The sequence below is a fragment of the Oncorhynchus mykiss genome, chromosome 10, assembly GCF_057628025.1.
Source record: "Oncorhynchus mykiss isolate SJ-2025 chromosome 10, ASM5762802v1, whole genome shotgun sequence".
Classification (NCBI taxonomy): domain Eukaryota; kingdom Metazoa; phylum Chordata; class Actinopteri; order Salmoniformes; family Salmonidae; genus Oncorhynchus; species Oncorhynchus mykiss.
Window position 1 is genome coordinate 3,930,001 of NC_143031.1, and position 22,624 is coordinate 3,952,624.

At 45.7% G+C, this 22,624-nt stretch overlaps 1 protein-coding gene across 3 annotated transcripts in view; it reads right to left on the minus strand.

Annotated features, from left to right (window-relative positions):
- LOC110534825 (neurobeachin) overlaps positions 1-22,624 on the minus strand; it is a 315,108-nt gene that overhangs the window by 127,107 nt on the left and 165,377 nt on the right. The window contains exons 24-29 of one of the 3 annotated variants that reach the window (XM_090188780.1): positions 14,774-15,203; positions 14,280-14,554; positions 13,372-13,794; positions 12,133-12,359; positions 9,745-9,898; positions 4,499-4,522 (exon numbers count right to left, since the gene is read on the minus strand). In XM_090188780.1, the coding sequence (XP_090044906.1) occupies positions 4,499-4,522; positions 9,745-9,898; positions 12,133-12,359; positions 13,372-13,794; positions 14,280-14,554; positions 14,774-15,203 (1,533 nt within the window). Of the gene's footprint in view, positions 1-4,498; positions 4,523-9,744; positions 9,899-12,132; positions 12,360-13,371; positions 13,795-14,279; positions 14,736-14,773; positions 15,204-22,624 lie in introns of those variants that run through there. The other 2 variants (XM_090188778.1, XM_090188779.1) reach the window with 2 other exon arrangements.

The window sequence follows — 22,624 nt, forward strand, 5'->3', positions numbered from 1 at the left end:
GTAGATAATATTCAAAAGTGATAAACAATAAAAATTATCTCTATATCTCTCTCTACAGTATATCTCAATATCATTATATTGTACATATCTATATCTCTCTACAGAACATCTCTATATCTCTCTCTACAGTACATCTTTATATCTCTCTACAGTACATCTCTATATCTCTCTCTACAGTACATCTCAATATCACTATATAGTACATCTCTATATCTCTCTACAGAACATCTCTATATCTCTCTCTACAGTATATCTCTATATCTCTCTCTACAGTATATATCTATATATCTCTACAGTATATCTCTATATCTCTCTCTACAGTACATCTCTATATCTCTCTCTACAGTATATCTCTATATCTCTCTCTACAGTACATCTCTATATCTCTCTCTACAGTACATCTCTATATCTCTCTACAGTATATCTATATATGTCTCTCTACAGTATATCTCTCTCTACAGTATATCTCTATATCTCTCTCTACAGTATATCTCTATATCTCTCTCTACAGTACATCTTTACATCTCTCTACAGTATATCTCTATATCTCTACAGTACATCTCTATATCTCTACAGTACATCTCTATATCTATACAGTACATCTCTATATCTCTCTACAGTACATCTCTATATCTCTCTATAGTACATCTCTATATCTCTCTCTACAGTACATCTTTAAAACTCTCTACAGTACATCTCTATATCTCTCTCTACAGTATATCTCTATATATCTCTACAGTACATCTCTATATCTCTCTCTACAGTATATCTCTATATCTCTCTCTACAGTACATCTCTATATCTCTCTCTACAGTATATCTCTATATATCTCTACAGTATATCTCTATATCTCTCTCTACAGTACATCTCTATATCTCTCTCTACAGTATATCTCTATATCTCTCTCTACAGTACATCTCTATATCTCTACAGTACATCTCTATATCTCTCTCTACAGTACATCTCTATATCTCTCTACAGTACATCTATATATGTCTCTCTACAGTATATCTCTATATCTCTCTCTACAGTACATCTCTATATCTCTCTCTACAGTACATCTCTATATCTCTCTACAGTATATCTCTATATATCTCTCTACAGTACATCTTTACATCTCTCTACAGTATATCTCTATATCTCTACAGTACATCTCTATATCTCTACAGTACATCTCTATATCTCTACAGTACATCTCTATATCTCTACAGTACATCTCTATATCTCTACAGTACATCTCTATATCTCTACAGTACATCTCTATATCTCTCTACAGTACATCTCTATATCTCTCTATAGTACATCTCTATATCTCTCTCTACAGTACATCTCTATATCTCTCTCTACAGTACATCTTTACATCTCTCTACAGTACATCTCTATATCTCTCTCTACAGTATATCTCTATATATCTCTACAGTACATCTCTATATCTCTCTCTACAGTATATCTCTATATCTCTCTCTACAGTATATCTCTATATCTCTCTCTACAGTACATCTCTATATCTCTACAGTACATCTCTATATCTCTCTCTACAGTACATCTCTATATCTCTCTACAGTACATCTATATATGTCTCTCTACAGTATATCTCTATATCTCTCTCTACAGTACATCTCTATATCTCTCTCTACAGTACATCTCTATATCTCTATATCTCTCTACAGTACATCTCTATATCTCTCTCTACAGTATATCTCTATTTATCTCTCTACAGTACATCTCTATATCTCTCTCTACAGTACATCTCTATATCTCTCTCTACAGTACATCTCTATATCTCTCTACAGTATATCTATATATGTCTCTCTACAGTATATCTCTCTCTACAGTATATCTCTATATCTCTCTCTACAGTATATCTCTATATCTCTCTCTACAGTACATCTTTACATCTCTCTACAGTATATCTCTATATCTCTACAGTACATCTCTATATCTCTACAGTACATCTCTATATCTATACAGTACATCTCTATATCTCTCTACAGTACATCTCTATATCTCTCTATAGTACATCTCTATATCTCTCTCTACAGTACATCTTTAAAACTCTCTACAGTACATCTCTATATCTCTCTCTACAGTATATCTCTATATATCTCTACAGTACATCTCTATATCTCTCTCTACAGTATATCTCTATATCTCTCTCTACAGTACATCTCTATATCTCTCTCTACAGTATATCTCTATATATCTCTACAGTATATCTCTATATCTCTCTCTACAGTACATCTCTATATCTCTCTCTACAGTATATCTCTATATCTCTCTCTACAGTACATCTCTATATCTCTACAGTACATCTCTATATCTCTCTCTACAGTACATCTCTATATCTCTCTACAGTACATCTATATATGTCTCTCTACAGTATATCTCTATATCTCTCTCTACAGTACATCTCTATATCTCTCTCTACAGTACATCTCTATATCTCTCTACAGTATATCTCTATATATCTCTCTACAGTACATCTTTACATCTCTCTACAGTATATCTCTATATCTCTACAGTACATCTCTATATCTCTACAGTACATCTCTATATCTCTACAGTACATCTCTATATCTCTACAGTACATCTCTATATCTCTACAGTACATCTCTATATCTCTACAGTACATCTCTATATCTCTCTACAGTACATCTCTATATCTCTCTATAGTACATCTCTATATCTCTCTCTACAGTACATCTCTATATCTCTCTCTACAGTACATCTTTACATCTCTCTACAGTACATCTCTATATCTCTCTCTACAGTATATCTCTATATATCTCTACAGTACATCTCTATATCTCTCTCTACAGTATATCTCTATATCTCTCTCTACAGTATATCTCTATATCTCTCTCTACAGTACATCTCTATATCTCTACAGTACATCTCTATATCTCTCTCTACAGTACATCTCTATATCTCTCTACAGTACATCTATATATGTCTCTCTACAGTATATCTCTATATCTCTCTCTACAGTACATCTCTATATCTCTCTCTACAGTACATCTCTATATCTCTATATCTCTCTACAGTACATCTCTATATCTCTCTCTACAGTATATCTCTATTTATCTCTCTACAGTACATCTCTATATCTCTCTCTACAGTACATCTTTACATCTCTCTACAGTACATCTCTATATCTCTCTCTACAGTATATCTCTATATATCTCTACAGTACATCTCTATATCTCTCTCTACAGTATATCTCTATATCTCTCTCTACAGTACATCTCTATATCTCTCTACAGTATATCTCTATATCTCTCTCTACAGTATATCTCTATATCTCTCTCTACAGTACATCTCTATATCTCTCTCTACAGTACATCTCTATATCTGTCTACAGTATATCTCTATATATCTCTCTACAGTACATCTCTATATCTCTCTCTACAGTATATCTCTATATATCTCTACAGTACATCTCTATATCTCTCTCTACAGTATATCTCTATATCTCTCTCTACAGTATATCTCTATATCTCTCTCTACAGTACATCTCTATATCTCTCTACAGTACATCTATATATGTCTCTCTACAGTATATCTCTATATCTCTCTCTACAGTACATCTCTATATCTCTATATCTCTCTACAGTACATCTCTATATCTCTCTCTACAGTATATCTCTATATATCTCTCTACAGTACATCTCTATATCTCTCTCTACAGTACATCTTTACATCTCTCTACAGTACATCTCTATATCTCTCTCTACAGTATATCTCTATATATCTCTACAGTACATCTCTATATATCTCTCTACAGTACATCTCTATATCTCTCTCTACAGTACATCTATATATCTCTATCTCTCTACAGTATATCTCTATATCTCTCTCTACAGTACATCTCTATATCTCACTCTACAGTACATCTCTATATATTTCTATATCTCGCTCTACAGTATATCTCTATATCTCTCTCTACAGTATATCTCTATATATCTCTCTACAGTACATCTCTATATCTCTCTCTACAGTATATCTCTATATCTCTCTCTACGGTATATCTATATATCTCTCTCTACAGTATATCTCTATATCTCACTCTACAGTATATCTCTATATCTCTCTCTCTCTCTCTCTGTGATCACTCTCTCTATATCTCTATAATCGTCTGTGATCTATCTATATATGTATCTATCTCTCTCCTGATTTAGGTTAGATATAGAGGGGACACGCTCGGATGGGAGAAGATAATATCTCTCGCTCTCTCTCCTTCAATTCATCTTCTTCTTCTTTTCTCCAGCTCTCTCCTCTCTTCACTGCACTAATGGCTCTGAGTAAGTTCTCTCTTATGGAACTGGACAGAGAACCACATACGTGAACATATACAAGCAGAGACAGTCTAGGAACAGAAGAGTCTAGAAAATGAACAATTTTATGATGTCAGCAAAGCAAATGTTAGTCACAATATCGCTACGCTACAAACAACAGAATGCTAGTGAACGTATATTAAGAAAAAGAAACGGGAACTTACAGTGTTTGCACTGACCTTTGAACTCTGCACAAACAGACAGAAGCAGAAACACAAACGGACGGAGAGGATGAGAGAAAAAACAGAGAAAGAAAGAGAAAGAAAAAAATTATGATTAATTAAAACAATGAGCAGAACTTGGAAAATCAAGTTAGAATACTTTAGTTTGATTGAGAACTCAAGGTTATAAGGTTTAGGTCAAAATAATTCAAAGTTTAAGATATAAACCAATGTTGTTGTTGAATATAATGAACAAAAGGAGCCAGAGAGGAAGTAGCACTATCAGGTGTTAAACTGAATATATATTCATAACAAGAGGCGAGTTAAATGGAAATCAGAAAACACGGTCATGCAACCTGATTTGTACCCAACGTGTAAAACCACAGTAACCAGTAGATGATACAGTAACCACAGTAACCACTAGATGATACAGTAACCACATTAACCGCTAGATGGTACAGTAACCACATTAACCGCTAGATGGTACAGTAACCACATTAACCACTAGATGGTACAGTAACCACATTAACCGCTAGATGGTACAGTAACCACATTAACCACTAGATGGTACAGTAACCACTAGATGATACAGTAACCACTAGATAATACAGTAACCACTAGATAATACAGTAACCACTAGATGATACAGTAACCACTAGATGATACAGTAACCACTAGATGATACAGTAACCACATTAACCACTAGATAATACAGTAACCACTAGATGATACAGTAACCACTAGATGATACAGTAACCACTAGATAATACAGTAACCACTAGATGATACAGTAACCACTAGATGATACAGTAACCACTAGATAATACAGTAACCACTAGATAATACAGTAACCACATTAACCACTAGATGATACAGTAACCACTAGATAATACAGTAACCACATTAACCACTAGATAATACAGTAACCACTAGATAATACAGTAACCACATTAACCACTAGATGATACAGTAACCACTAGATGATACAGTAACCACTAGATAATACAGTAACCACATTAACCACTAGATAATACAGTAACCACTAGATGATACAGTAACCACTAGATGATACAGTAACCACTAGATGATACAGTAACCACTAGATAATACAGTAACCACTAGATGATACAGTAACCACTAGATGATACAGTAACCACTAGATGATACAGTAACCACTAGATGATACAGTAACCACATTAACCACTAGATGATACAGTAACCACTAGATGATACAGTAACCACTAGATGATACAGTAACCACATTAACCACTAGATAATACAGTAACCACTAGATGATACAGTAACCACAGTAACCACTAGATGATACAGTAACCACATTAACCACTAGATAATACAGTAACCACTAGATTATACAGTAACCACAGTAACCACTAGATGGTACAGTAACCACTAGATAATACAGTAACCACAGTAACCAGTAGATGATACAGTAACCACATTAACCACTAGATGATACATTAACCACATTAACCACTAGATGATACAGTAACCACTAGATGATACAGTAACCACTAGATGATACAGTAACCACATTAACCACTAGATGATACAGTAACCACATTAACCACTAGATGATACAGTAACCACATTAACCACTAGATGATACAGTAACCACATTAACCACTAGATGATACAGTAACCACTAGATGATACAGTAACCACTAGATGATACAGTAACCACATTAACCACTAGATGATACAGTAACCACTAGATGATACAGTAACCACTAGATGATACAGTAACCACATTAACCACTAGATGATACAGTAACCACTAGATGATACAGTAACCACATTAACCACTAGATGATACATTAACCACATTAACCACTAGATGATACAGTAACCACTAGATGATACAGTAACCACTAGATGATACAGTAACCACATTAACCACTAGATGATACAGTAACCACATTAACCACTAGATGATACAGTAACCACATTAACCACTAGATGATACAGTAACCACTAGATGATACAGTAACCACTAGATGATACAGTAACCACATTAACCACTAGATGATACAGTAACCACTAGATGATACAGTAACCACTAGATGATACAGTAACCACATTAACCACTAGATGATACATTAACCACATTAACCACTAGATGATACAGTAACCACTAGATGATACAGTAACCACTAGATGATACAGTAACCACATTAACCACTAGATGATACAGTAACCACTAGATGATACAGTAACCACATTAACCACTAGATGATACATTAACCACATTAACCACTAGATGATACATTAACCACATTAACCACTAGATGATACATTAACCACATTAACCACTAGATGATACAGTAACCACAGTAACCACTAGATGATACAGTAACCACATTAACCACTAGATAATACAGTAACCACTAGATGATACAGTAACCACAGTAACCACTAGATGATACAGTAACCACTAGATGATACAGTAACCACAGTAACCACTAGATGATACAGTAACCACAGTAACCACTAGATGATACAGTAACCACAGTAACCACTAGATGATACAGTAACCACAGTAACCACTAGATGATACAGTAACCACTAGATGATACAGTAACCACTAGATGATACAGTAACCACAGTAACCACTAGATGATACAGTAACCACTAGATGATACAGTAACCACATTAACCACTAGATGATACAGTAACCACTAGATGATACAGTAACCACAGTAACCACTAGATGATACAGTAACCACTAGATGATACAGTAACCACAGTAACCACTAGATGATACAGTAACCACAGTAACCACTAGATGATACAGTTACCACAGTAACCACTAGATGATACAGTAACCACATTAACCACTAGATGATACAGTAACCACATTTACCCCTAGATGGTACAGTAACCACAGTAACCACTAGATGATACAGTAACCACATTTACCCCTAGATGGAACAGTAACCACTAGATGGTACAGTAACCACAGTAACCACTAGATGATACAGTAACCACATTAACCGCTAGATGATACAGTAACCACAGTAACCACTAGATGATACAGTAACCACAGTAACCACTAGATGATACAGTTACCACAGTAACCACTAGATGATACAGTGACCACAGTAACCACTAGATGGTACAGTAACCACAGTAACCACTAGATGGTACAGTAACCACATTAACCACTAGATGATACAGTAACTGCTAGATGGTTCAGTAACCACATTAACCACTAGATGATACAGTAACCACTAGATGGTACAGTAACCACAGTAACCACTAGATGGTACAGTAACCACAGTAACCACTAGATGATACAGTAACTGCTAGATGGTACAGTAACCACAGTAACCACTAGATGGTACAGTAACCACAGTAACCACTAGATGGTACAGTAACCACATTAACCACTAGATGATACAGTAACTGCTAGATGGTACAGTAACCACATTAACCACTAGATGATACAGTAACCACATTAACCACTAGATGATACAGTAACCACATTAACCGCTAGATAATACAGTAACCACAGTAACCACTAGATGATACAGTAACCACATTAACCACTAGATGGTACAGTAACCACTAGATAATACAGTAACCACAGTAACCACATTAACCACTAGATGGTACAGTAACCACAGTAACCACTAGATGGTACAGTAACCACATTAACCACTAGATGGTACAGTAACCACAGTAACCACTAGATGGTACAGTAACCACATTAACCACTAGATGATACAGTAACCACAGTAACCACTAGATGATACAGTAACCACATTAACCGCTAGATGATACAGTAACCACAGTAACCACTAGATGATACAGTTACCACAGTAACCGCTACACACTCGAAAGAAAATAGGCCGGTAGCCTCTTTTAAATGTTTGACAGTGTGGGTAGGCTACAGTATTGCTGTGCAATAGGAGGGTGACATCATTGTCTATTTAATCTCAGAGCCAATACCAAGGCAGGATAGGAGGGTGACCTCATAGTCTATTTAATCTCAGAGCCAATACCAAGGCAGGATAGGAGGGTGACCTCATAGTCGTTAGGCGCTGAGTGGCCGTTAGGCGCTGAGTGGCCTGCCAGGCGCTGAGTGGCCGCCAGGCGCTGAGTGGCCGCCAGGCGCTGAGTGGCCGACAGGCGCTGAGTGGCCGCCAGGCGCTGAGTGGCCGTCAGGCGCTGAGTGGCCGCCAGGCGCTGAGTGGCCGTCAGGCGCTGAGTGGCCGTTTGGCGCTGAGTGGCCGTTAGGCGCTGAGTGGCCGTTAGGCGCTGAGTGGCCGTTAGGCGCTGAGTGGCCGTTAGGCGCTGAGTGGCTGTTAGGCGCTGAGTGGCTGTTTGGCGCTGAGTGGCCGCCAGGCGCTGAGTGGCTGTTTGGCGCTGAGTGGCCGCCAGGCGCTGAGTGGCTGTTAGGCGCTGAGTGGCTGTTTGGCGCTGAGTGGCCGCCAGCCGCTTAGTGGCCGCTAGGCGCTGAGTGGCCGTCAGGCGCTGAGTGGCCGCTAGGCGCTGAGTGGCCGTTAGGCGCTGAGTGGCCGTCAGGCGCTGCGTGGCTGTTTGGCGCTGCGTGGCTGTTTGGCGCTGAGTGGCCGCCAGGCGCTGAGTGGCTGTTTGGCGCTGAGTGGCCGCCAGGCGCTGAGTGGCTGTTAGGCGCTGAGTGGCTGTTTGGCGCTGAGTGGCCGCCAGCCGCTGAGTGGCCGCTAGGCGCTGAGTGGCCGTCAGGCGCTGAGTGGCCGCTAGGCGCTGAGTGGCCGTTAGGCGCTGAGTGGCCGTCAGGCGCTGCGTGGCTGTTAGGCGCTGAGTGGCTGTTAGCTCCACACTCACTATAGGAGGTATGCATTTTTTTATTTTACACAAATGTGATCAAACTTGTCATTACGCTTTTCTTTTAGGAACCGTCACGGCCCAGTTCCAACACCTCCAAATCACACAGCGAATGAGGGTGTTTTTGTTCCCATAAAAGTTGAATGGAGGGTGTTTTTGTTCCCATAAAAGGTGAATGGAGGGTGTTTTCCAGGCAGGAATGTAATGCTCGTTCACAAGCGCACAAATATAGTTCTGATTTATCAATGAAAACATGCGTACATGTTGCGTACGACACAGTTTGATAAATCCCAGTAACATGTTGCCAGAATTTACAGAGAAATGTATGCACGTTTGATAAATGAGGCCCCAGGTCTGATCAACATGAGTCGTCCTGCAGTTTCCCTCCCCACCAAAAGGGAGCAGCAGTGAGCAACACTTACAGAGGGGGAGGTGGCAGCAGAGAGTAGAGGAAGGATTCCTCCACAGGCGATAATGATGTTGTCCACCATCTGAGAGATGAGATGAATGGTGTTGTGGACAAAGATGATGTTCTCATTGCTGTTCACAAAGTCCATCACTGACTTGGTCGAATGGCTGGAGAGAGGAGAGGAGAGGAGAGGAGAGGAGAGGAGAGGAGAGGAGAGGAGAGGAGAGGAGAGGAGAGCAGAGGAGAGGATAGGATGGGGGAGAGAGGAGATAGTGAGGGGTTAATAATATACTTTACACTAGGGGGATGATACGCCTCCAGGTAATTTTCTGTGTCATTGTCTGCACCTGCTAGTCATTTTGACATAATTCCTTATATCCCTGAAGGCATGATTCCACAGAGTAACTATTTTCTTACAAACACTTTCATTGAGCTTCCATCATTCCCTCTGAAAGACTGACTGACTGCTGAGAAAATATTTTGTAAATGTAATTCGTTATTCATTTCATGTATCTTGATCTTGTTAATCTGACCTACTGTATAAACGTAACATGTATTGACTACGGGGAGCGAGTAAATAATATTTTTAATTTTCACTACATTTTTTTATGGAGTATTGTGTGTAGATTGGTAAAAAATAATAATATTTGAAACATTTTCAATTCAGGCTGAAAAATGTGGAATAAGTTTCCCCCCCAATCAATCTACACGCAACACCCCATAATGACATCACAATACCCCATAGTGACATCACAACACCCCATACTGACATCACAATACCCCATAGTGACATCACAACACCCCATACTGACATCACAATACCCCATAGTGACATCACAACACCCCATACTGACATCACAATACCCCATAGTGACATCACAACACCCCATACTGACATCACAATACCCCATACTGACATCACAATACCCCATACTGACATCACAACACCCCATAATGACATCACAACACCCCATACTGACATCACAATACCCCATACTGACATCACAACACCCCATAATGACATCACAATACCCCATACTGACTTCACAACACCACATACTGACATCACACCATACTGACATCACAATACCCCATACTGACATCACAACACCCCATACTGACATCACAATACCCCATAATGACATCACAACACCCATACTGACATCACAATACCCCATAATGACATCACAATACCCCATAATGACATCACAACACCCCATACTGACATCACAATACCCCATAATGACATCACAACACCCATACTGACATCACAATACCCCATAATGACATCACAACACCCCATACTGACATCACAATACCCCATAATGACATCACAATACCACATAGTGACATCACAATACCCCATAATGACATCACAACACCCCAAACTGACATCACAATACCCCATAATGACATCACAACACCCATACTGACATCACAATACCCCATAATGACATCACAATACCCCATACTGACATCACAATACCCCATACTGACATCACAATACCCCATAGTGACATCACAATACCCCATACTGACATCACAATACCCCATACTGACATCACAACACCCCATACTGACATCACAATAGCCCATACTGACATCACAATAGCCCATACTGACATCACAACACCCATACTGACATCACAATACCCCATACTGACATCACAATAGCCCATACTGACATCACAATAGCCCATACTGACATCACAACACCCATACTGACATCACAATACCCCATAATGACATCACAATACCCCATACTGACATCACAATACCCCATACTGACATCACAACACCCCATACTGACATCACAACACCCATACTGACATCACAACACCACATACTGACATCACAACACCACATACTGACATCACAATACCCCATACTGACATCACAACACCCCATACTGACATCACAACACCCCATACTGACATCACAACACCCATACTGACATCACAACACCCATACTGACATCACAACACCACATACTGACATCACAACACCCCATAATGACATCACAATACCCCATACTGACATCACAATACCCCATACTGACATCACAACACCCCATACTGACATCACAATACCCCATACTGACACCACAATAGCCCATACTGACATCACAATACCCCATACTGACATCACAACACCCCATACTGACATCACAACACCCCATACTGACATCACAACACCCCATACTGACATCACAACACCCCATACTGACATCACAATACCCCATACTGACATCACAATACCCCATACTGACATCACAATACCACATACTGACATCACAAGAGGAGATATGATATGCCACACCTGTCAGGTGGATGGATTATCTCGAGACAAATGAGAAATGCTCACTAACATGGACGTAAACAAACAGTCCGACCACCCTCACCTCCTCCACACGTGCACGTCGGTCTCCAGGGCGAACAGCAGGTCTGTGAGGAGGCGCTGATGCATGGGCGACCACTTAAACTCTGGGATACGGAACATGGTGGTGCGAGGCCCGGGGCTGAACTGGCGTCGCTGCTCCTCCGTCATGGGTTCTGTCATCATCCCTCTAAAGGCCAGGTCCACACGCAGGTCACGCTCTGACTGGGCCGCCGGATGACCACGGAGTGCCTGTTGGGGGAAGTAGAGAGACAGGTTATGCTCCGACTGGGCCGCCGGATGACCACGGAGTGCCTGTTGGGGGAAGTAGAGAGACAGGTTACGCTCCGACTGGGTCGCCGGATGACCACGGAGTGCCTGTAGGGGGAAGTAGAGAGACAGGTTATGCTCCGACTGGGCCGCCGGATGACCACGGAGTGCCTGTAGGGGGAAGTAGAGAGACAGGTTATGCTCCGACTGGGTCACCGTATGACCACGGAGTGCCTGTTGGGGGAAGTAGAGAGACAGGTCACCCTCTGACTGGGTCGCCATACGACCGTGAAGCACCTGATGGGGGAAGTAGAGAGACAGGTCACCCTCTGACTGGGCCGCCGGATGACCACGGAGTGCCTGTTGGGGGAAGTAGAGAGACAGGTCATCCTCTGACTGGGTCGCCATACGACCGTGAAGCACCTGATGGGGGAAGTAGAGCGACAGGTCACCCTCTGACTGGGCCGCCGGACGACCGTGAAGCACCTGATGGGGGAAGGTAAAGGAATGGTGGTAAACTAGAAACAATAACAGCTGAATTGGTTAACTACAATTGCTAGCCTAACAACAATATCTGTGTTAGCCAGCTGTGTTAGCCAGCTGTGTTATCCAACAGTGTTATCCAACAGTGTTATCCAGCTGTGTTAGCCAGCTGTGTTAGCCAGCTGTGTTAGCCAGCTGTGTTAGCCAGCTGTGTTAGCCAGCTGCGTTATCCAGCTGTGTTAGCCAGCTGTGTTAACCAACAGTGTTAGCCAGCTGTGTTAGCCAACAGTTTTAGCCAGCTGTGTAAACATTAGCTTAGATCAGTCTCTCAGTTATTGAAGACATGGCTAAGTACAGTAGCAATTGAGTTATCTAACTTGGTTTAAAACATTTTTTCTTATTCCATTTTATTTTATTGTTTTACATTTATTTCACTTGGCAAGTCAGTTAAGATCAAATTCTTGTTTACAATAACGGCCTACATTTGAGGTAAGATATTTCTGTCACCCACCTGAGTAGTAGCGGTGGTCTGTATCTTCTCCATCTCTTTGTCCTTCCCATCATCAGATCTTTCTGTATCAGATGTGGTGCTAGCCGCGTCACCTCCAGCCTTACCCCCCGCCACCTCTCCATCTGCCCCAGACGGGACCTCTACCTCTGGGTAGCCCTGGATCTCAGCTGCCTGGCTCTCTCTCTGGGCGATGGAGCTGATGTCAGCCAGGGGGCTCTGGATATTGAAGGGCCCGTCTTCGGGGAGCCCTCCATGGGCTTGGCTCAGGTCTGAGCCTCCGCATGACGTCATGTGGGCCAGAAGACTCAGGTCATCGCTGGGGCAGGTGGAGGAGTGGATGGGGCCTGAGGAGAGGGGCTGGTCCGGGCTGGGAAGGACCAGGGGTTCTGTGGAAGCCAGCGCTGGAAGAAGCTTCTCATCAACCTTAAAAAGATAAGATAGAAAGACAATTCAGCAAGTCGATCCAAGACTCCAACCGTGTTCCTGGAGAGCAACCCCCCTGTAGGTTTTAACTCCAATCCTGTTCCTGGAGAGATACCCCCTTGTAGGTTTTAACTCCAACCCTGTTCCTGGAGAGCTACCCTCCTGTAGGTTTTAACTCCAACCCTGTTTCTGGAGAGCTACCCCCCTGTAGGTTTTAACTCCAACCCTGTTCCTGGAGAGAAACCCTCCTGTAGGTTTTAACTCCAACCCTGTTCCTGGAGAGAAACCCTCCTGTAGGTTTTAACTCCAACCCTGTTTCTGGAGAGCTACCCTCCTGTAGGTTTTAATTAAAGACTAACAATGCCTGGTGCTTAATACATCTGCGGTGTTTTGACCCCATTACATTGTTCTTCAAACCAAATCCATTAATAACATATTGATGTGAAATAACATAATATTCCTAAAAACACATCTTTAACCTCTACCTTGCTGAAGTGGAATCCTCTGTTGTTCGGGACGCTGTCCTTCTCGTCAGCGAGGGTGATGAGCGGACCCATGTTCCCATCATCCTCCATGGTGTCAGGCCCCGCCCCCGTGACCACCGTGTCATCTTTAGGCACCAGGTTACTGTGGTTGCCATTCAGCTTCCGCACCACGACACAGTAGGCGCTGTCCAACAGGGAGTCTACCTCCACCAGGGGCCCGTTCCCCATCCTTCCTCCTCCTATCCCTCCTCCACCCAGTCCCTCCATCCTTCCTCCTCCAATCCCTCCTATCCCTCCTCCACCCAGTCCCTCCATCCTTCCTCCTCCAATCCCTCCTCCACCCAGTCCCTCCATCCTTCCTCCTCCAATCCCTCCTATCCCTCCTCCACCCAGTCCCTCCATTCTCCCTCCTCCTATCCCTCCTCCACCCAGTCCCTCCATCCTCCGTCCTCCTATCCCTCCAATCCCTCCTCCACCCAGTCCCTCCATCCCACCTCTTCCCACCGTCCCTTCCGGGGATAGATCCAGGTCATCTAATTTGACCTCCGTAGCCTCCACCTTCTCCGCCTTGATATCCACCAGGAGGTCATGAACTTCGACCCTTTCCCCTGACCCCTGCTCCCCAGGGGTCAACGCCTCCCCGTTGGGTCCTTTCGTCTCCACCCCTCCCTCAGCGAGCAGGTTCCTGGAATCCACTCCTCCTCCCTCTCCGTACTCGGCCTCGCTTTCTGGGGTCTGCGTCTGTGAGTGGTCGTCCAGCTCGCGGATCTCCAGGTTGCCGTTGACGACGGGGGCGGGCGTGGCCGAGAGGCCGGAGATGGTGGAGACGGAACCTTTCTTTCCCTTCTTGATGTTCTCCTCCTCCTGTCGCTGGTACTCCTCGTACATCTTAGCCAGGTACTCCTTATGGGCCTCGTACGTTACCTATGGAAGAGACATGATCAATAACTAATAATCAATAACATCTTAGCCAGAGTTAGCGCACGCACGCACATACACACAAAACACACACACACACACACAACAGGGCAAATTCTGAATTGAATTGAATTCAAACAATGAATTTGAATTACATTTTAATTGGCCACCCACCTCAGGAAGCATCTTTTGAATTGAATTTGAAGGAAGTAGAATTTAAATCAAACCAATTCAACTGAGAAATTAAAAATGAATGTGTCATTCATTTAACAAATCTTTTATCAAAAGGATATAGGACTTAGAATACAGATATTACTGATAATAACTCAAAGATGTCAAACTGATTTTTTTTCCTTTGTCATGACATTGTTCCTTCCCATACAGCAGTGTTTGATCTAATGCATTCTGGGAAATGTATTTTTTTTCTTCTGATATTTAAAAAACATATAAGAGAATTATGAATTATTAGAGACAACCCACAACATGATAGTTTTAGGAGAAAGAGTTTTAAAAATAAAAATGTTTCATCATTATGTTGCATGGTATGGATCCAGACATTACGTCAATATAAACATGTCTATGGTAAGGAATGAGACATTTGAATTTCATTGCATTTTATTGAATACAATTCTACTTCCTTAAATTACATTTACATGTTAGTCATTTAGCTCTTATCCAGAACGACTTACAATTAGGGCATCCATCTTAAGACAGCTAAGTGAGACGACCACAGTACGTTTCCTCAAAGTATCAGCAAATTCAGAGCTTTTCGTTTGTTCTCGGGTCTGTGGGATTATTTAAGATACTGTTTGAAGAGGAGGGGATTTCAGATGTTTTCAGAAGATGGGCAGGAACTCTGCCATTCTCGTTTCAACTGATTCCACTATTAGCCGGGACGAAGAAGAGCTTGGCCTGGACTGCCCATCTTTAGAGGTGGGAGGGCCAAGAGACCAGAGAAGAGCTTGGCCTGGGCTGCCCTCCTTTAGAGGTGGGAGGGCCAAGAGACCAGAGAAAAGCTTGGCCTGGGCTGCCCTCCTTTAGAGGTGGGAGGGCCAAGAGACCAGAGAAAAGCTTGGCCTGGGCTGCCCTCCTTTAGATGAGGGAGGACCAAGCGACCAGAGGAGTGCTTGGTTTGGGGTGTAGAGTTTGATCAGAGCCTGAAGGTAGGGAGGGGCAGTTCCTCTTGCTGTTCCGTAGGTAAGCACCATGGTCTAGTAGTGGATGTGAACTTCAACTAGAAGCCAGTGGAGTGTGCGGAGGAGCAGGGTGACATGGGAGAACTTGGGAAGGTTGAACACCAGGCGGGCAGCAGCGTTCTGGATAAGTTGCAGGGGGTGTTTGATGGCACAACCCGGGGAACTGAGTTGCAGTAGACGACAAGCGCGCCTGGACAAGGACCTGCGCCACTTCCTGCCTGAGGAAAGGTCGTACTCTGTGGATGCAGGAGCGAGTCACTGCTGACGTTGGCAGAGAATGACAGGATGTTTGTGTCCAGGGTCAGGCCAAGGTTCTTTGCACTCTGGGAGGGGTACCATGGAGTTTTAAATATATATATATTTAGGGGGCAGCTTTAACATTGTAGATAGATGGTGGGTTCTATCAATGTCATTATTTTCATCATTTTCAATCCTCCATATATATATTTACTTGTATTTTTTCTAACTCTACCTCACCTCCACTAATTGGAGTAAACTAACAATCAAAAAATACATAGGCTTCTATTCACAGTTTATACATGCGATGCCTTTTACATGAGTTATCTCTTTATTTTCTCATCCTACCCTTCAGTTATCCTCAACCCCTCCCATCGTGTCTCTAAAACTTTTCCAGACTTCTACTTGCCAAATATATATATATTTTTTTCACAAAAAAAGTTCTGAACCTTTCTATTCTCATACGTTTCCATAGATTCTGAATGAAAGATGGAACGCATTAACTAAAATATACTATGATTTTATCGATCGACTGACCATTCATTACTAGTCATGTTCAGAGCTGATTGGCTGTGTCCCCCCCCCCCCCGCCCCGCCCCCATATACAGAACATAACATTCTATTGGTTACAATAATTTTGTAGAATCATTTAAAATGGAAAAAACTCAAAGTTTTGGAGAGAAAAAAAATCTAAGTTTAAAAACACTCAGACACCCAGCCCTGAGAGGGTGGACAGGAGGATCTGATAGAGACTGAGACGTCCAGCCCTGAGAGGGTGGAGCCTGAGACGCCCAGCCCTGAGAGGGTGGAGAGGAGGATCTGATAGAGCCTGTGTCTCCCAGCCCTGACAGGGTGGAGAGGAGGATCTGATAGAGCCTGAGACGCCCAGCCCTGAGAGGGTGGAGAGGAGGATCTGATAGAGCCTGAGACGCCCAGCCCTGAGAGGGTGGAGAGGAGGATCTGATAGAACCTGAGACGCCAAACCCTGAGAGGGTGGACAGGAGGATCTGATAGAGCATGAGTCTCCCAGACCTGAGAGGGTGGAGAGGAGGATCTGATTGAGACTGAGACACCCAGGCCTGAGAGGGTGGACAGGAGGATCTGATAGAGCATGAGACACCCAGCCCTGAGAGGGTGGAGAGGAGGATCTGATAGAGCCTGAGACACCCAGGCCTGAAAGGGTGGACAGGAGGATCTGATAGAGCCTGAGACACCCAGGCCTGAGAGGGTGGAGAGGAGGATCTGATAGAGCCTGAGACACCCAGGCCTGAGAGGGTGGACAGGAGGATCTGATAGAGCATGAGACACCCAGCCCTGAGAGGGTGGAGAGGAGGATCTGATAGAGCCTGAGATGCCCAGCACTGAGAGGGTGGAGAGGAGGATCTGATAGAGCATGAGACACCCAGGCCTGAGAGGGTGGAGAGGAGGATCTGATAGAGCCTGTGTCTCCCAGCCCTGACAGGGTGGAGAGGAGGATCTGATAGAGCCTGAGACACCCAGCCCTGAGAGGGTGGAGAGGAGGATCTGATATAACCTGAGACGCCCAGCCCTGAGAGGGTGGAGAGGAGGATCTGATAGAGCCTGAGACACCCAGGCCTGAGAGGGTGGAGAGGCGGATCTGATAGAGCCTGAGACACCCAGCCCTGAGAGGGTGGAGAGGAGGATCTGATAGAGCATGAGACACCCAGGCCTGAGAGGGTGGAGAGAAGGACCTGATAGAGCATGAGACACCCAGCCCTGAGAGGGTGGAGAGGAGGATCTGAGAGTCTGAGACACCCAACCCTGAGAGGGTGGACAGGAGGATCTGATAGAGCATGAGACACCCAGGCCTGAGAGGGTGGAGAGGAGGATCTGATAGAGCATGAGACACCCAGCCCTGAGAGGGTGGAGAGGAGAATCTGATAGAACCTGAGACGCCCAGCCCTGAGAGGGTGGAGAGGAGGATCTGATAGAGCCTGAGACACCCAGCCCTGAGAGGGTGGAGAGGGGGATCTGATAGAGCCTGAGACACCTAGCCCTGAGAGGGTGGAGAGGAGGATCTGATAGAGCATGAGACACCCAGCCCTGAGAGGGTGGAGAGGAGGATCTGATAGAGCATGAGACACCCAGCCCTGAGAGGGTGGAGAGGAGGATCTGATAGAACCTGAGACGCCCAGCCCTGAGAGAGTGGAGAGGAGGATCTGATAGAGCATGAGACACCCAGGCCTGAGAGGGTGGAGAGGAGGATCTGATAGAGCCTGTGTCTCCCAGCCCTGACAGGGTGGAGAGGAGGATCTGATAGAGCCTGAGACACCCAGCCCTGAGAGGGTGGAGAGGAGGATCTGATATAACCTGAGACGCCCAGCCCTGAGAGGGTGGAGATGAGGATCTGATAGAGCCTGAGACACCCAGGCCTGAGAGGGTGGAGAGGCGGATCTGATAGAGCCTGAGACACCCAGCCCTGAGAGGGTGGAGAGGAGGATCTGATAGAGCATGAGACACCCAGGCCTGAGAGGGTGGAGAGAAGGACCTGATAGAGCATGAGACACCCAGCCCTGAGAGGGTGGAGAGGAGGATCTGAGAGTCTGAGACACCCAACCCTGAGAGGGTGGACAGGAGGATCTGATAGAGCATGAGACACCCAGGCCTGAGAGGGTGGAGAGGAGGATCTGATAGAGCATGAGACACCCAGCCCTGAGAGGGTGGAGAGGAGAATCTGATAGAACCTGAGACGCCCAGCCCTGAGAGGGTGGAGAGGAGGATCTGATAGAGCCTGAGACACCCAGCCCTGAGAGGGTGGAGAGGGGGATCTGATAGAGCCTGAGACACCTAGCCCTGAGAGGGTGGAGAGGAGGATCTGATAGAGCATGAGACACCCAGCCCTGAGAGGGTGGAGAGGAGGATCTGATAGAGCATGAGACACCCAGCCCTGAGAGGGTGGAGAGGAGGATCTGATAGAACCTGAGACGCCCAGCCCTGAGAGAGTGGAGAGGAGGATCTGATAGAGCATGAGACACCCAGCCCTGAGAGGGTGGAGAGGAGGATCTGATAGAGCATGAGACACCCAGCCCTGAGAGGGTGGAGCCTGAGATGTCCAGCCCTGAGAGGGTGGAGAGGAGGATCTGATAGAGCCTGAGACACCCAGCCCTGAGAGGGTGGAGAGGAGGATCTGATATAACCTGAGACGCCCAGCCCTGAGAGGGTGGAGAGGAGGATCTGATAGAGCCTGAGACACCCAGGCCTGAGAGGGTGGAGAGGCGGATCTGATAGAGCATGAGACACCCAGGCCTGAGAGGGTGGAGAGAAGGACCTGATAGAGCATGAGACACCCAGCCCTGAGAGGGTGGAGAGGAGGATCTGAGAGTCTGAGACACCCAACCCTGAGAGGGTGGACAGGAGGATCTGATAGAGCATGAGACACCCAGGCCTGAGAGGGTGGAGAGGAGGATCTGATAGAGCATGAGACACCCAGCCCTGAGAGGGTGGAGAGGAGAATCTGATAGAACCTGAGACGCCCAGCCCTGAGAGGGTGGAGAGGAGGATCTGATAGAGCCTGAGACACCTAGCCCTGAGAGGGTGGAGAGGAGGATCTGATAGAGCATGAGACACCCAGCCCTGAGAGGGTGGAGAGGAGGATCTGATAGAGCATGAGACACCCAGCCCTGAGAGGGTGGAGAGGAGGATCTGATAGAACCTGAGACGCCCAGCCCTGAGAGAGTGGAGAGGAGGATCTGATAGAGCATGAGACACCCAGCCCTGAGAGGGTGGAGAGGAGGATCTGATAGAGCATGAGACACCCAGCCCTGAGAGGGTGGAGCCTGAGATGTCCAGCCCTGAGAGGGTGGAGAGGAGGATCTGATAGAGCCTGAGACACCCAGCCCTGAGCGAGTGGAAAGGAGGATCTGATAGAGCATGAGACACCCAGCCCTGAGAGGGTGGAGAGGAGGATCTGATAGAGCATGAGACACTCAGCCCTGAGAGGGTGGAGCCTGAGACGCCCAGCCCTGAGAGGGTGGAGCCTGAGACGCCCAGCCCTGAGAGGGTGGAGCCTGAGACGCCCAGCCCTGAGAGGGTGGACAGGAGGATCTGATAGAACCTGAGACGCCCAGCCCTGAGAGGGTGGACAGGAGGATCTGATAGAACCTGAGACGCTCAGCCCTGAGAGGGTGGACAGGAGGATCTGATAGAGCATGAGACACCCAGCCCTGAGAGGGTGGAGAGGAGGATCTGATAGAGCATGAGACACCCAGCCCTGAGAGGGTGGAGAGGAGGATCTGATATAACCTGAGACGCCCAGCCCTGAGAGGGTGGAGAGGAGGATCTGATAGAGCATGAGACACCCAGGCCTGAGAGGGTGGAGAGAAGGACCTGATAGAGCATGAGACACCCAGCCCTGAGAGGGTGGAGAGGAGGATCTGAGAGTCTGAGACACCCAACCCTGAGAGGGTGGACAGGAGGATCTGATAGAGCATGAGACACCCAGGCCTGAGAGGGTGGAGAGGAGGATCTGATAGAGCATGAGACACCCAGCCCTGAGAGGGTGGAGAGGAGAATCTGATAGAACCTGAGACGCCCAGCCCTGAGAGGGTGGAGAGGAGGATCTGATAGAGCCTGAGACACCTAGCCCTGAGAGGGTGGAGAGGAGGATCTGATAGAGCATGAGACACCCAGCCCTGAGAGGGTGGAGAGGAGGATCTGATAGAGCATGAGACACCCAGCCCTGAGAGGGTGGAGAGGAGGATCTGATAGAACCTGAGACGCCCAGCCCTGAGAGAGTGGAGAGGAGGATCTGATAGAGCATGAGACACCCAGCCCTGAGAGGGTGGAGAGGAGGATCTGATAGAGCATGAGACACCCAGCCCTGAGAGGGTGGAGCCTGAGATGTCCAGCCCTGAGAGGGTGGAGAGGAGGATCTGATAGAGCCTGAGACACCCAGCCCTGAGCGAGTGGAAAGGAGGATCTGATAGAGCATGAGACACCCAGCCCTGAGAGGGTGGAGAGGAGGATCTGATAGAGCATGAGACACTCAGCCCTGAGAGGGTGGAGCCTGAGACGCCCAGCCCTGAGAGGGTGGAGCCTGAGACGCCCAGCCCTGAGAGGGTGGAGCCTGAGACGCCCAGCCCTGAGAGGGTGGACAGGAGGATCTGATAGAACCTGAGACGCCCAGCCCTGAGAGGGTGGACAGGAGGATCTGATAGAACCTGAGACGCTCAGCCCTGAGAGGGTGGACAGGAGGATCTGATAGAGCATGAGACACCCAGCCCTGAGAGGGTGGAGAGGAGGATCTGATAGAGCATGAGACACCCAGCCCTGAGAGGGTGGAGAGGAGGATCTGATATAACCTGAGACGCCCAGCCCTGAGAGGGTGGAGAGGAGGATCTGATAGAGCATGAGACACCCAGGCCTGAGAGGGTGGAGAGGAGGATCTGACGAAAGCAGCGGATAGGATCTGACGGTTCGCGGTGTCAAAGGCAACGGATAGGATCTAGGAGGATGAGAAAAGAGTCAGCTTGTTACACAGAGGATAGCAGAGATCTCGGTTCAGTGACTCGTCTTGAAGCCTGACTGATTAGGGTCAAGAAGATCATTCTGAGAGAGAAACAAGAGAGTCGTGTTCTGGAAGTGTTCTGGAAAGAAAACAAAGAAGGGATGTCATTTTTGAAGTCAGAGGGGTTGAGCGTCGGTTTCTTGAGGAGGGGAGCGACTCGGGACATCTTGAAGTCAGAGGTGTTGAGAGTCGGTTTCTTGAGGAGGGGAGCGACTCGGGACATCTTGAAGTCAGAGGTGTTGAGAGTCGGTTTCTTGAGGAGGGGAGCGACTCGGGACATCTTGAAGTCAGAGGTGTTGAGAGTCGGTTTCTTGAGGAGGGGAGCGACTCGGGACATCTTGAAGTCAGAGGTGTTGAGAGTCGGTTTCTTGAGGAGGGGAGCGACTCGGGACATCTTGAAGTCAGAGGTGTTGAGAGTCGGTTTCTTGAGGAGGGGAGCGACTCGGGACATCTTGAAGTCAGAGGTG